Source organism: Miniopterus natalensis, chromosome 14, assembly GCF_054644295.1.
Source record: "Miniopterus natalensis isolate mMinNat1 chromosome 14, mMinNat1.hap1, whole genome shotgun sequence".
Lineage (NCBI taxonomy): Eukaryota > Metazoa > Chordata > Mammalia > Chiroptera > Miniopteridae > Miniopterus > Miniopterus natalensis.
Genome location: NC_142094.1, coordinates 22,338,831 through 22,352,496, shown reverse-complemented (window position 1 = coordinate 22,352,496; position 13,666 = coordinate 22,338,831). Strand labels below are relative to the sequence as shown.

At 45.4% G+C, this 13,666-nt stretch overlaps 1 protein-coding gene across 9 annotated transcripts in view; it reads right to left on the bottom strand.

The window, feature by feature from the left end:
- The window catches only part of LRRC20 (leucine rich repeat containing 20), a 51,471-nt gene that overhangs the window by 20,543 nt on the left and 17,262 nt on the right, over window positions 1-13,666 (bottom strand). For 8 of the 9 annotated variants that reach the window (XM_016198346.2, XM_016198345.2, XM_016198344.2 and 5 more), the window contains one exon: window positions 1,064-1,213. In XM_016198346.2, the coding sequence (XP_016053832.1) occupies window positions 1,064-1,213 (150 nt within the window). Of the gene's footprint in view, window positions 1-1,063; window positions 1,214-2,570; window positions 4,354-13,666 lie in introns of those variants that run through there. The other variant, XM_087824372.1, reaches the window with a different exon arrangement.

The following is a 13,666-nucleotide window of genomic DNA, read 5'->3' as shown; positions in this document are numbered from 1 at the left end:
TATAAGCCCTGTGAGCTTCACTAAGAAACGAGTACAGACCAATCCCCCTTCCTTGCCCTTGTGTTTGTATCTAGCTGGTGGTCTCTCCAGGTCCTGCCTGTACCTTCTTCCTGAGTCATTGTATAAGCTGCTTCCTGTCTCTCAACTGACCGGGTTTGCCAATTCATGCCTCCCTCTCCCCTCTGGGCTCTGCCCAATGCCCAAACCTCCTCTAGGCAGCCTAAAATCAGCTGTATGAGGTATGCTTGCTCAAGTTCCTCCTGTCCCATCAGCATTTTACATACTGGTTTCTCTAAACAGGCTCTTAGACCCTTTCCATGCCTCTACCAGATAGAGAATTCTAGAAGGCAGGAAGGCTATGCCTCCTACGCTCTCCCTACCTCTCCTGCTCCACCATTTCACAAACATATGCCAAGTGCCCAGGTCACAGCTCCATCCCATGGGTGGCTGAGTAGCAATGAACTCTTGCAGAAGGATGGAGGGGCTGCTCTGTGGAAAGGGGAACAGGCACTTGTCCATCAGAGGAGCCATTTCAAAAGAATCTAAAATGCCCACCTGCTGACCTCCTGCCCATCTCTCTGCCAAGCCCCCTTATCCACTTGCTGTGTGCGCCCAGCAGATGAAACACCAGCATTCTGGAATCTTTCACTCCTGAACTGAGACAGCAGCACAAGAGAATAAGGCCAGATTGGGGGGTCAGCAAGGGGCTTGTTCAGTCTACCAAGAGATACTTCTCCTGGACCTCAGGACCCCAAACACCCAGCTGGTCTGTTCAGAATAAGAGAACAACTCCAGGACCCACACCCTGGACCATTAGCCAATCGGATTCACAGCCAGCTAGGCAGAAGTAAGAGAGATTTCCAGGCTTCAGGAAGGACACAGGTCCATCTTCCTGAAGATTTCCAGGCTTCAGGAAGGACCCAGTGCTCCTAGGTCAAAGCCTCCCCATGGGAATGACGTCCCAGGTCCAGCTGATAGGACTGGCCCTAGTTACATTCCCAATAGGTCAGAGCCTGAGGACAAGGGTTGGCCATGCCCCCTGGCCTGAGCTGACATGGCCTACCTCGGAGCTGACAGAATGTGGTCATGAACTTGCTGGTGAGGGACTTAAGCTCGTTGTTGGCCAGAGTGATGAGGTGGATCTCGTCGGTGACATTCCGCAGGACCTTGTAGATGCCGATGGGGAAAGAAACCAGCTTGCACTCGGCCAGATCTACAGGCAAAGAACAAAGACAGACCAGAGTCAGCAGCCAAAACTGCCCAAGGACTTGCCCTAAACCACGTGGACCCGACCTGTTCTCCCCTCTGTGCCAGGCTTGAAACTCTGCCCTCCCTCTTCCAAGAGCCTTCATCACCCTTAATCACAGTTGTCCCTACCTTGTACTCTGAACCGCAGGGTTTATTCCAGCACCTTCTCTATTACCACAGCCTACTAGCCAGAATGTGGAAGGTGGAGCTCTGCTGGCACAGTGACAACCAGCATTCATGGCAATGCCCTTGCGGCCCTGCAAAGCCCGCGAGTCCTTATGGAATCAGCAGACTCAAGAGTGAAGCTATAGTCCTACGAGTATTTTATAACAGTCTACTTCTTTGAAAACAGGCAAGTAACATAGACTTTGTGCCTTGACCTTCTTCCCAGTGCTGCCATTCTGAAGGTAAGTAAGCCTTTACAGAGGCAGCAAGGAGGCTGTGTGGAGACTCATCTGGCAGTTCCTCGAGAATTACCATATGACTAGCAATTCTGCTCCTAGTGTATACCCGAGAGAAATGGAACACAAGGTGTCCACACAAAAACGCATGACACGTGAATGCTCACAGCAGCATTACTCATAACAGCCAAAACATGGAAACAGCTCAAATGCCCATCAACTGCTAAATGGATAAGCAAAATGTATTATCTCCATAAAAAGGGAAATGTTTAATAATTAAAAGAAATGAAGTACCAAAACGTGCTGTGACACTGAAGGACCTTGAAAACAAGCTAAGTGAAATAAGCCAGTCACAAAAGACCATATGTTATATGAGGCGATTTATATGAAATGTCCAGAATAGGCAAATATACAGAAAGTAGATTAGTGGTTACCTAAGGCTTGAGGACATGGGAGGACTGTGGGATGGAAACTAAGGGGTGAAGGTTTCTTTGTGGGGGTAATGCAAATTTTCTAAAATTTGATCATGGTGATAGTTGCACAACTATGAATATACTAAAACCACTAAATTGTATACTTTAAATGATTGAATTGTAGGGTATGTGAATTATATCTCAATAAAGCTGCTTTATACATATGGCAGCAGGGAGACATTGAAAGCACAAAGGCTAAGAAATTAAGCTCATCTAAGTCATGTAAGTTCCTTGAGCCTCAGTTTCTTCATCTGTAAAATGGAGGTATCATTATCCACCTAGCAGGGATGTCAGGAAAAGCATATGTAATATAAAGTACTAAATGAACTAACAAAGTATCTGGCAGGAATGTAGCAGGAATGCTATAGATGTTGTTTCTCTCTTCTCTAAGTGTCCCCATTACTGGTGATCGCCCCCCAACCCCTGAACCCCAGAAGCACTAACTCACCAACTCAGATAGCACTGTCCCATCTCTCAGCAAACTCTTGTCTTTTCCCCGAAGAGGCCAGGCCTCTAAGCCTTTGAAAACTGTTCCAAATTAAATATACAGATATCAATAATATTCCTTTATGCCAGTAAGAAAAGTTTATAAAAACCCTATTCTGAACAGCAACAATAATGCAGAGCCTACAGAAATAGTCAGAATAGAAGCTCTTCTCCCTCACTTGCCTCATAGAATTTCTACTCTTGCTCCAAGACCAGCTCAAATGTCACCTCCTCTAAGAAGTCTTCTCTCACTGCAGTAAGCGGTTAGTTGCTCCAGCCTCTTAGTCTCACATAGTGCAAATGAAACCTCTTCATCTTGTATAGTATTAATCCCTTTTTGTTTCTGCTTTCCCACTGGACTGGAAAGACGTCAGAGCACCGTGCCAGCAGAAGTCTAGCAGGCTCGGGGAAGGGCAGGGTATTTGTGACCTCCCTGAGCTGGTGAGGAAAGAAAGGGGACAAGTGGGGTAAAGACAAAAGTCTAGATGACTGAGGGTCCACAGGGGTCCTCTGTAGGGCAACCTATGAAGAAGTGTCTTACTGTCTTCTCTGGTCCAGGGTTGTGCTAGGTGAGCCCAGTTCTGCTGCTTTAACCACCAGCTCTTATATCAGCAGGTGGGGCTGGCAAAAGAGAGCTCTAAGTCTGTAGGGAGCAACCAATCCCAAGAAGCCAGGCTTTCAGCAGAGATCAGGGCTGGAGCTTCACCAGCTCTGTGGGCTCAAAGACTGTAAAAGAGGATCTATAAGTAGGACACACAGTTATCCTTATTATTTAAAATGCTCAATGTTATTCAATTAAAAAAACAAAACACTAAGACTAGAGAGAGATGGAAAAAGGACGTAAGATATTCACAAGCAAGAAAATATAATCAGTAAACAAATATATGGCTCCTGAAATATACTGCCAATCTGCTTTCTAGAATATTTATACCAATTTACATACATCCTGTCTAACAAGTAAGAGGATCATTCCTTTAAAATCTTTGTTAATACCATCAGGGGTATCCCTTACTTTAATTTGAAGTTCTTTCAATAATGAGATTATCTTTCATAGTTAATTAACCATTTTTATTTTCCCTGTTAAAATCCTGTTCATGTCTCTTGCTATCTTTCTATTTGGAGGTCTGGCATTGGTTTTCCCCCAAATGTTGGCAGAGCTCCTTAAATGGTATTATCAACCTAGTCTGTTGACTGTTTTTCTTGTTCAATAGTTCAGTTATAGCATTTAGATTTTTTAAAAGCAGAATATAAAAATTATATGCACCCTGTAATTCCAACTAGGTAAAAACTACGCATGCCTGGGAAAGAAGAAAGAAAGGAAAATAACCAGATTGTTAAATGGTTCTTACGAAAGATGTGAGCAATTTCTTACTACTCATAGTTATACTATTTGCTTATTTTATATAAAATAAGTATCACTACATACTTATAAAAATGTTTTTCAAGTATATATTGTGATACTTTACTTTCAAAATTTTACAAAAATTATTATAAAAGTAGCTTTTATTGGAAAAAAATAAACTGGCAAATTCAAGGACACACTGAGGATAGCCAGCTCTTCATCAGTTAGAGAAACAGAGCTAGGCAGACCCATGAAAGAAAGACAGCAATTCTCTAGATTGGACTGGAGCAGAAGCTATGAGATGGAACTCTAAGGATTCGGGTATCACTGAGGAATCATACAGTGACTGCAGATTCACAATGAAGATAGAAGAGATATAACTCCATAAGCTATTTTTAAAAAATATATCTTTATTGATTTCAGAGAGAGGAAGGGAGAGGTAGAGAGAGGTAGAAACATCAATAATGAGAGAGAGTCACTGATCAGCTGAGCCTTCAAGCCCCCGACTGAGGATCAAGCCCGCAACCTGGGCATGTGCCCTGACCGAGAATCGAACCGTGATCTCCTAGATCCTAGGTTGACGCTCAACCACTGAGCCACACCCAGCTAGGCCCTCCATAAGCTATTCAAGTTATTCCCAAGGGTCCTCAAAGCAGCTGTCTTCCCCAAGAAGATCAGCCCAGAAATGCCTAGCCCTGAGCCTCACTCCTCCCACGTGGGTCACCCACACACCACCCCAATCTTACAGCACCCCAATTCTTTCAGTCTCCAATCCAAGCAACACAAGCCCTCTGCAGCTTTCTGGCCAACTGCCTTATGTCACAGAGGCATACTGCCCCACACCAGGAGGGTGCTGAGGGCCCCAGATGTATCCACATCTGCTGCTTTCACTTACTCTACACAAATAGCTATTAAGGCCCTACTGTGTGCTGGGCACTGTTCCACATAGTGCCCTGTGACTTCTCTATGATTTCTTTTTGTTATTGGGGACTCCATCTGTTCCCTTCATCCTCTGACCTCAGAACTGCCTACCAGAGGCTGGTGTGCATGTGAGAGGGGTGCACTATAAAGCGCCCACTCAGAACAGTCTGACTACCATTGATGCAAAGGCCCCTAAGAATTCCTGCAAACGGCCCTGTTGGGATGTGATGCAAACACCACCCTGCACCTTATAGGCCACGGCACCAGCCACTGACACAGCACATGGACTCCAATCCCAGCTGAGAGGCTATTGGGAATGGTTTTCTATGATCCCAGGGACAAGAATATGGAGAGCCAAGTCTCTAGACATGCTGGAACAAACTTCAATCTTGCCCAGTCATCTTCCCATCTGTGCACAAGTTCATGTTCATTCCATGAGAGGTTGGAACAATAATAACCATAAATAGTAACACTATTTCATATGTGCTAGGTTGTAAAAATATCCCCTCTGAACACATGAGGAAAGTGAAATTAAGTGACTTGGCCAAGGTCATATAGCTAAAAACAAGGGACTAAGACTTGAATGCAGATTAGGCTGAGCCAGAGGTCCTAACCATGCTACTATCCTGCCCCTTGAGTCAAAAACTTGCCCACGTGCCTGTCTCTAGGTCAGGTGTGAGATGTCTTCAAGAAGCAGGTCCCATTCTCTATGGGTCCTCAGAGCTGACAGGACATAGAGTCCCTTGCTCAGAGTACTCAGACAGGAAGGCTCTGGTGCCAAAATCATTTCATGCTACTTGGTGATGAATGCATGCCCAAACCTAAAGAGGGGCCTGGGGGTACTAGTGACCGGGGGCAACACCAACATCTGGACAGCAGCTGGATTCAAGTGAACCTCCTCCCAGTTCTCCCAGCTGCTGATACCTGAGCTGCAGTAGAGAACAGAGATGCTTGGGAGAAAGTCACCATAATAAAAACAAGGCATAATTATCCTCATAATTATAATTATTATTGCAAGATGACCACACTGCATCTCCCCAAACCTCTAATTAAGACAGTATGCTGTGCTAATAAAGCTTTTGATTCAACACATGGGCCCTTCATTAAAGGTTATCTTGTTAATTCTAATGAATGCCTGATGAAAAGTAACTGGTGGGCAGAACCAGGGCAAGAAAAGAAAATCCACAAAGTAAAGAGAACATTCTGCCGGAAGTCAGGAGGGTTGATCAAGCTCGAGTTGTTTCTTAGAAACACAGAACTCTGACCCCTGCTTTGTCCCTGCTGAGAGGTGGGCCTGGTGACAGGGCCTGGTAGGGGGAAGTAGAGAGGGTCATGGAGTCCCTGTCAACCAAGTTGTAGAAAGAAAGTGTCAGGGACTTGGGCTGGCAGGCACTTTGGGCTCCATGGCCTGGCCAAGAAGCAGCAAGGCTCCCAGGGATGTGGGAGGAATCTGTGGCCAAGTGACCTGGTTTCTACCCAGAATGTCTTTTTTCACAAATGTCTTTTTTCATGAAATCTCAGGGTTAGGAGGAGACTGGAGGTCATTTAGCCCATATTTTCCAAATTTCCCAGTAACAATCACCTGGGGGTCCTTGTAGGGTGAGGATTCTGATGCCACAGGTCTGGGATGGGGCCTGAGATCCTGCATTTCTACGAGGCAGGCTCAAGTTCCACTCTTGGTAGCAAGGGCTAGTCCAACTCAGTGGTTCTCAAAGTGGGGTCCCTGGACCCACAGCATCAGCATCACTCCAGAATTGTTAGAAATGCACATTCTCAGGCCCCACTCAGACCTACAGAATCAGAAACTCTGGGTGGGGCACAACCATCTGTGTTTTAACAAGCCCTCCAATGCTGATGCCAGCTCCAGTTTGAGAATCACTGGCATAGAGGCACCACACCTCTCACCAACTGTGGTTACTTGTCACTGGTGGATAATAATGGTGACAGTAATGACGGTAACTCCCATTTACTGAGTGCCGGCTGGTCCATGCCTGTGTAGGGGCTTTAGGTTTACTCACTCATAGAAAGTTATTTTGCCCTGTGTGCCTCCCACTTCCCCTAAGACCAGGCTATTTCAAGAAAGAGCAACTGTCTCTTCATCTTTCTCTCTTGCCTTGTTCGTCCTGTCAAAGACAAGCTGCAAGCTGCAGCCAAATACTTCTGAATTGTTGTGCCTTAGAACATGCTAGAACATGGACCATGACGGGCAGATCTGAGGCTCTGTGAAGTTGGCTCCCCATGCCCACGAGAACTGGGATTTGAATCCAGGTAGTCCAATTCCAAAGCCATGGTCTTTCCATGGCGCTACATTAGTCTACGCTCACTCTTAGGGCCATGGGCAGAGGACAGTCCTAAAAAATAAAAGCAATATAATCATAGCTTACCCTTGTATGGCACTACTTACCTGCCTCAGACTTTTCTAAGCACTGACACATCTCATCTAATTTAACAACCTCATAAAGTAGGTACTATTAACGTTCATCCCGTTTTACATCCTGGAAACTAAAACATAAGTGAGGAAATAGAAGAGTTGCAATCGGAACCTAGGCTGCTGGCTGCCCTACCCTGAGAGAGCTCCGTTTAACAGGAGCACCAGAACGGACGAGCCAAGTGGGAAGGCATTCTCATTCAGGAGGCTGATACAGAGAAAACAGATTTTTCTAAAACATGAAAATGAAAACTTAGACCTGGGCCTGCTGGGAAGAGCCAGCACCCCTTCCAAAAGATCAAACTCCCAGCACCCCCAGGTACATTCAAGAGCTCAGTGCTAGTTGGCATCCTGGCGTGAGAAACAGAACTGCAAACAGCTGGACCTCTGTGACTTGGCCTGCCAGTCTCTGAAATGCCACTTGATCCTCAAAGAGCTAGAGGTGTGGGATACAGAGAGTGAGCAAAAGAAAACCACCAGTCATCAAGGACAGGCACCACCATTGGGCTAGATTTTCACAATTATTTGTGCACAGTGTTTATAGAGCTAACGAGTTCTAGAAGGTTTAAGACAAATAGAAGCCCAGGCCCTACCCCCTCCTGACAAATCCTCTATCCCAAAGAACTGCTTTTGGGGATTTTGCTGGTGTTTAACTTGGATGTCTTTTGTCCCCACATCATGCCACCTGGAGAGAAAAGGTGGAAGAGGAGCACACCGAGGACCTCAGGAGTCCAGAGAGTTCCACCACAATAGCACTTATACTGGGCCCTGACAGGTAGTTAGAGAGAAGGGTAGAAAGGCACTCAGGATAAAGGGGAAATGGGCATGGCGTCTTCTGGGCACCTGGGGAAGCCACTTAACTTGACCGTGATTGTGGGTTTCAAGGGGTTGTTTCTTTTACTTCCTATTTTACAGACCTTTGTACTGTGTGATATTTTTACAACAAGCACTTATTACATTTTACAAACATCCTCAGATTAAAGAAAGTAACATCCCTAAATCCAGTTACCCGTGGGGAACACTTTCCCTCAAGTGCTGAGAAGGCTGGGTCAGTGGAGAGTGGTCTTGAGGGGGACGAAGGAAATGGGGCTGAAGTCCCAACAGGATCATGCTCAGAGGGGCTACTGCCGAGCGCAGCCTACAGCCCAGTGACAAATGCTGCGCACCTGGGAATCAGAATCTCAAGGAGCTTTCCCACTGACCCGCTGCAGAGGTCCCAACCACTCCAGTCAATCACGTGACTGCAGAGTGCCTGTCACAGAGAACAAAGCTGAGCTTCTGGCCCCACGGCCAGTGGGCATCACAGCCAACATCAGGACAGACCCTAACAACACAAGAGCCAGAGATCTAAAAAGCAAGTGGCCGCAGCGTGGGCCTGAGAGCGCTCTCTTCCTTGAGATCCAAACAGGCTTTCCTCGAGCCGGGGCCTTCCTGTGGGATTTCAGCAAGTTACTTAACCCCAGTCTCAGTGTCCCCTTCAATAAAATGAGAACAAAACTTCATGTGGAAACCTGTACGCACATGTTCACAGGAGCCTCATTCACAACAGCCGAAAAGCACAGAGCTCAAATGTCCATCGACTGAGGAATGGACAAGCAAAATGTATTATCACTTGGGACAGCACTTGGCCATAAAAAGGAATGAAATCCTGGGAACAAATTGGTGCATGACAGAAGAAACATGAGTCTTAGCAAAACACAGCCAAGCAAGATGAGGCAGATGCCAATTAAAAGCCTCTTAAATTCAACTTCATCTCAAAGGTAATGAGCTTCTGCAGCACCTGTCTCTCAGAATAAACCATGATTTCCTAGCCTCTACATTACAGGAAAGCAGAGATCCCTCGTTTTGGTCTGTGCCACCACATTTACAGCTCGGGGCTTGTCCGGGGGTCCATTCCAGATGAATGGCTTTGCCAGGCCCCTGCATTATGTACCTGTGTCCCTGGCTACCTCATCAGCCACAGCCATGTTTGTGTTTCTGGAAGTATTTGATTTTAATTAATACCTCAGCCTTGCTAAGTCACCTCCCCAAGACTAACACTTTCATACTTGAGCAACACAAGCTTTTGATGCCACAAAAATATCTACCTGGTTATCTTCCAGAGGCAGAATGTTTTCTTTCTCCTGCCAACATACATTTTTTGAAGCTGCATAACTATCCAAATGATTTCAAAGAATATTTCTCTTTGCCTTCAAAAAATGCTGCCTCACTCTGGCTGGTGTTGCTCAGTGGTTAGAATCTCAGCCCTCACACTGAAGGGTCACAGATTTGATTCCCCGTGAAGGGCATGTACCTGGGTTGCGGGTTCGCTCCTTGGCCTGGTTGGGGTGTGCGTGAGAGGCAACCAATCGATGTGTCTCTCTCACATCAATATTTCTCTCTTCCTTCCTCTTATCTCTAAAATCAATAAAAACATATTTTTTTAAAATGCTGCCTCGCCCCAGCCGGGTAGCTCAGTTCATTGGAGCATCATCTTGTATACCAAAAACATTGCCAGTTAGATTCCCAGTCAGTGCACATACCTAGGTTGCAGGTTTGGTCCCTGGTAGGGGCACATATAGGAGGCAACCGATTGATGTTTCTCTCTCACATTGATATTTCTCTCTCCCTCTCCCTTTCTCTCTAGATGATTTTCCCTTTTTAGGCTCTCTTTAGAACCTAACCCCTGTGTAAAATAGGGCTTCAATGTAAAAACTACTTAAGGTGACACCTAAGGCCCCTTGAGATCTGAAGCCGACCTCTGCCTCCCTCCCGCCTCGGCTCCCTTTACTCTTCCCCATGTCACAGTCTCCTTAGGGCCATCACAAGGCTGGTCAAGTCCCAGTCTCAATTTCTGTCACCTGCTTGGCTGGTGACAGGGCGCCATCTGCTGGTGAGTACAAAAGGAGAACAGCACTTGGCCAAAGTGCAGGTGAGCCTGCGAGGGAGAAGGAGCAAAGGAGGCACCGCATCCCTTCTCTCACGAGCCCGGACTCCCACTTGATTTTCTCACAGCCCCAGACTCTTGCTCAGTTCCCTAGGGATAGATCATACCCATGTTCATCTTCATTCTCTCCCTCTCATACATGCACACACACACGCACACACACATCCAGCTACCTGCCCGGGCAATGCCCCTCCCTGCCCAGCCCCCCAGAAGCCATCAAGAGAAGGAAGTTCCAAATTAAAAATAGTAGTAAGCCACTGATTCTCAAAATTCAAGGCAGGGAACAACCATACAGATTTTGTGTTAACATGGCTCATCAGGCTCATCCTCTGAGATTCTGCTTTTAAAGCTCTAGAGTGGGGTCCATGGATCTGTACGATTAACCAACACTCAGATGATTCTGATAGAAGAAAATTTTTGTGATCTCAGTTTAGGGAAAGATTTCTTCAATACTACACCAAAAGTACCATCCATAAAAGAAAAATGATAAACTGGACTCTATCAAAATTTTAAATGTCCGTTCCTCAAAAGTCACTATTAAGAGAATAAAAAAACAAGTCACAAGCTGGGAAAAATACTAGCAAAGCACGTATCTGATTAAGGACAAGCATCCAAAATAAAGAACCATCAAAACTTAATAAGAAAATAACCCATTTTATTTAATGTGCAAATGATGTGAACAGACATTTCATCATGGAAAAATGTGTGGATGGCAAATAAGCACATAAGATGCTTAGCATCATTAATCAACATAGAACTGTAAAATAAAACCATAATGAGACACAATTACACACCTATAAGAATGCATAAAATTAAAAACCATATGGAGCGTCAACAAGGATGTGGAGGAATGGGAACTCTCAACCACTTTGGAAGAGTGTGGCAGTTTCTTACTCAGTTAAACGTACACTTAATATACACAACCCAGAAATCCCACTCGTGGGTATTTACCCAAGAAAAATGAAAACTTTCATTCATGTAAACACCTGTATGTGGATATTTATAATCTTAAAAAACTGGAAACAATCCAAGGGTCCTCCAACAGAAGGATAAACAAGTCATGGTACATCCATACAATGTAATACTATTTAGTAATAGAAAGGAACAAACTACTGATTCACACAAACATGGATGAATCTCAGATACATTAAGCTAAGATGAAAGAAGCCAGACTCAAGAGGTTACATACTGTATGATTCCACTTGCGTGGTAATCTAGAAAAGGCAAAGCCTAGGAATGAAAAAGAGATCCATGGCTCCCAGGTAGTGGGGAAGAGGGAAAGGCAAAAGGCAATTTTTGGGTGATGGGAAAGGTTCTGAATCCTGTGGTGGTCGTGATGACCAAGTTGTATGTATTTATCAAAGCTCATAGAATTGTCCACAAAAAAGGGTAAATTTCATTTGTGTAAACTATGCCTTCATAATATAAATAACATAACCCAGTTGAGGGACATTCTACAAAATACCTGACCAGTACATCTCAAAATTGTCAAGACAAGTAATCAAAAACAAGGAGTGTCTGAGAAACTATCACAGTAAAAAGAAGTATAAGAAGACATGACAACTAAGTGTAATTTGATAATCCTTAAACCAAAAAAGGCCATTAGTTCAATACTAAGGAAACTTGAATAAAATATGGACTTCAGCTAATGATAACAATAATATATCATTATTGGCTCATTAATCATAAAAGATGTGCCAAAACAATGTAAAATGTTAATAACAAGGGAAACCCACATGGGGTATATGGGAACTCTCTGCACTACACAATTTTTCTATAAATCTAATAGTGTTCTGAAAATAAAAGCATTATTTAAAAACCAAAATAAATAAATGAGTTCAAGGCATGGATCATCTGGGGGGCTTATTAAAATGCAGATCACCATGCCACACCCCTAGAGATCCTATTTTCACAGCTCTTTAGTGGAGCCCGTGAGTGTGCATTTACAACCAATATCCCATGACCTTGATGCAGGTTACACAGGACCCACCCTTTAGGAAGCCCAGAAGAACTGAGAGGGGATATCTGCCTTAGGGAAAGCTGTCCCCACCCTCTCATTAGCACATAAAATATCTTAAATGACCAGGCAGTATTAGCCTCTGATTATTTTCCTCCTTTCCCAGGAACACAGTAGACAGTCCCTGGTTCCAAGAAGACCCCCAGTTCCAAGACGTGAGAGCAGAGGCAAGTGTAAGGGTGGGAGTTTCAAGGTGCTCAGATCTCCTTCCCTCACCCCTTAAAGGGGGCAGCAGGGTGCTTGGGGAAAGGCAGGGCTAGGTGCCACACACCTGTGATGAACCCTGGCTCCGCCTCTAAACAGCTGTGTCACCAGCAAATCACTCACACCCTCAGCCTTAGCTCCAGCATCTATAAAAAGGCCAACTCCTACTCCAAAGGCAACACGGCCTAGGGGATAAGCTGAATACTCTCATGCTACAGAACACTTAGAAACAGTGGAGAAAAAAATGTTCCATGCTTCAGCTTCTCCATCTGTGAAATAGGGATATTAATATTACCTAAGTCACAGGGTTGCTGTGAAGTCTGAGTGAGTCCAAACTGGTAAACTGCTTCCAATGTTCTGAGGAAATTCAGTATATAGCACAGAGAGAGAGAGAGAAAGAAAGCACACAAGTGATGAAGGAACCGAATGGGAAAGCCCAAGAGGAATTCTAGGCAAAAGAGACTTGAGGGATGGGAGAGCAACATGCCAAGAGCTAATGGCTCAGAATTTTCTAGAAATGAGGATTCAGACATGAATCCTCAGAGTCAGAAAGTACAAAAGACTATAGAAAAGATGGAACGAGATATCAAACATCTGAGCCCATCATGACACCTGACACGCAGCAGGCCCCAGATAAATGCTGGCTCCTTTCCTTCCCAGTCCACAGCCGTCTTTCCTTCCTCCCATCTCTGCAGCTGCCTCTATCCCAGCCAGCTCCATCCAGCCTGCCTGCACTCTCCCAGGCCTTTCCAAATCCCACTCCTCTGCAGGAATGATCATTTTTTAAGTCATCCCCAAAGCACACAGAAGACCTGGGAGCCTCTGTCCCGGACACATGAGTGAGGCAGTCCATCGGCCAGACATGCTGTTATCAGAGGCCAGGGAGCGAAGGGGAAGGTACAGAGCCCCTCTCTGCCAGCTGGTTGAAAGAGCCGACAAGATGATGCTGAGGAGGGGTGAGGGGCTGGAGGAAAGCAGCTTCAATTCGAGCTGAGGGCCATACCAGGAGCCAGGTGGAAAAGAGCCCACTTCTCAGGGGATGAAGAGGCCTGAAGCTGTGACAAGGGCTGGGATCCAAAGCTCAGGTTACAGGATGAGCAAGCCTGGCTGGGGAGGCACACCCACAAGTGCCTGGGGGAGCGCGAGTGATGAGTACCAGGGTGACCAGCCTGAGTAAGGTGAGAGCCGGCCTGTAACTGAGCTCTTCCCAGCCCAGTCTC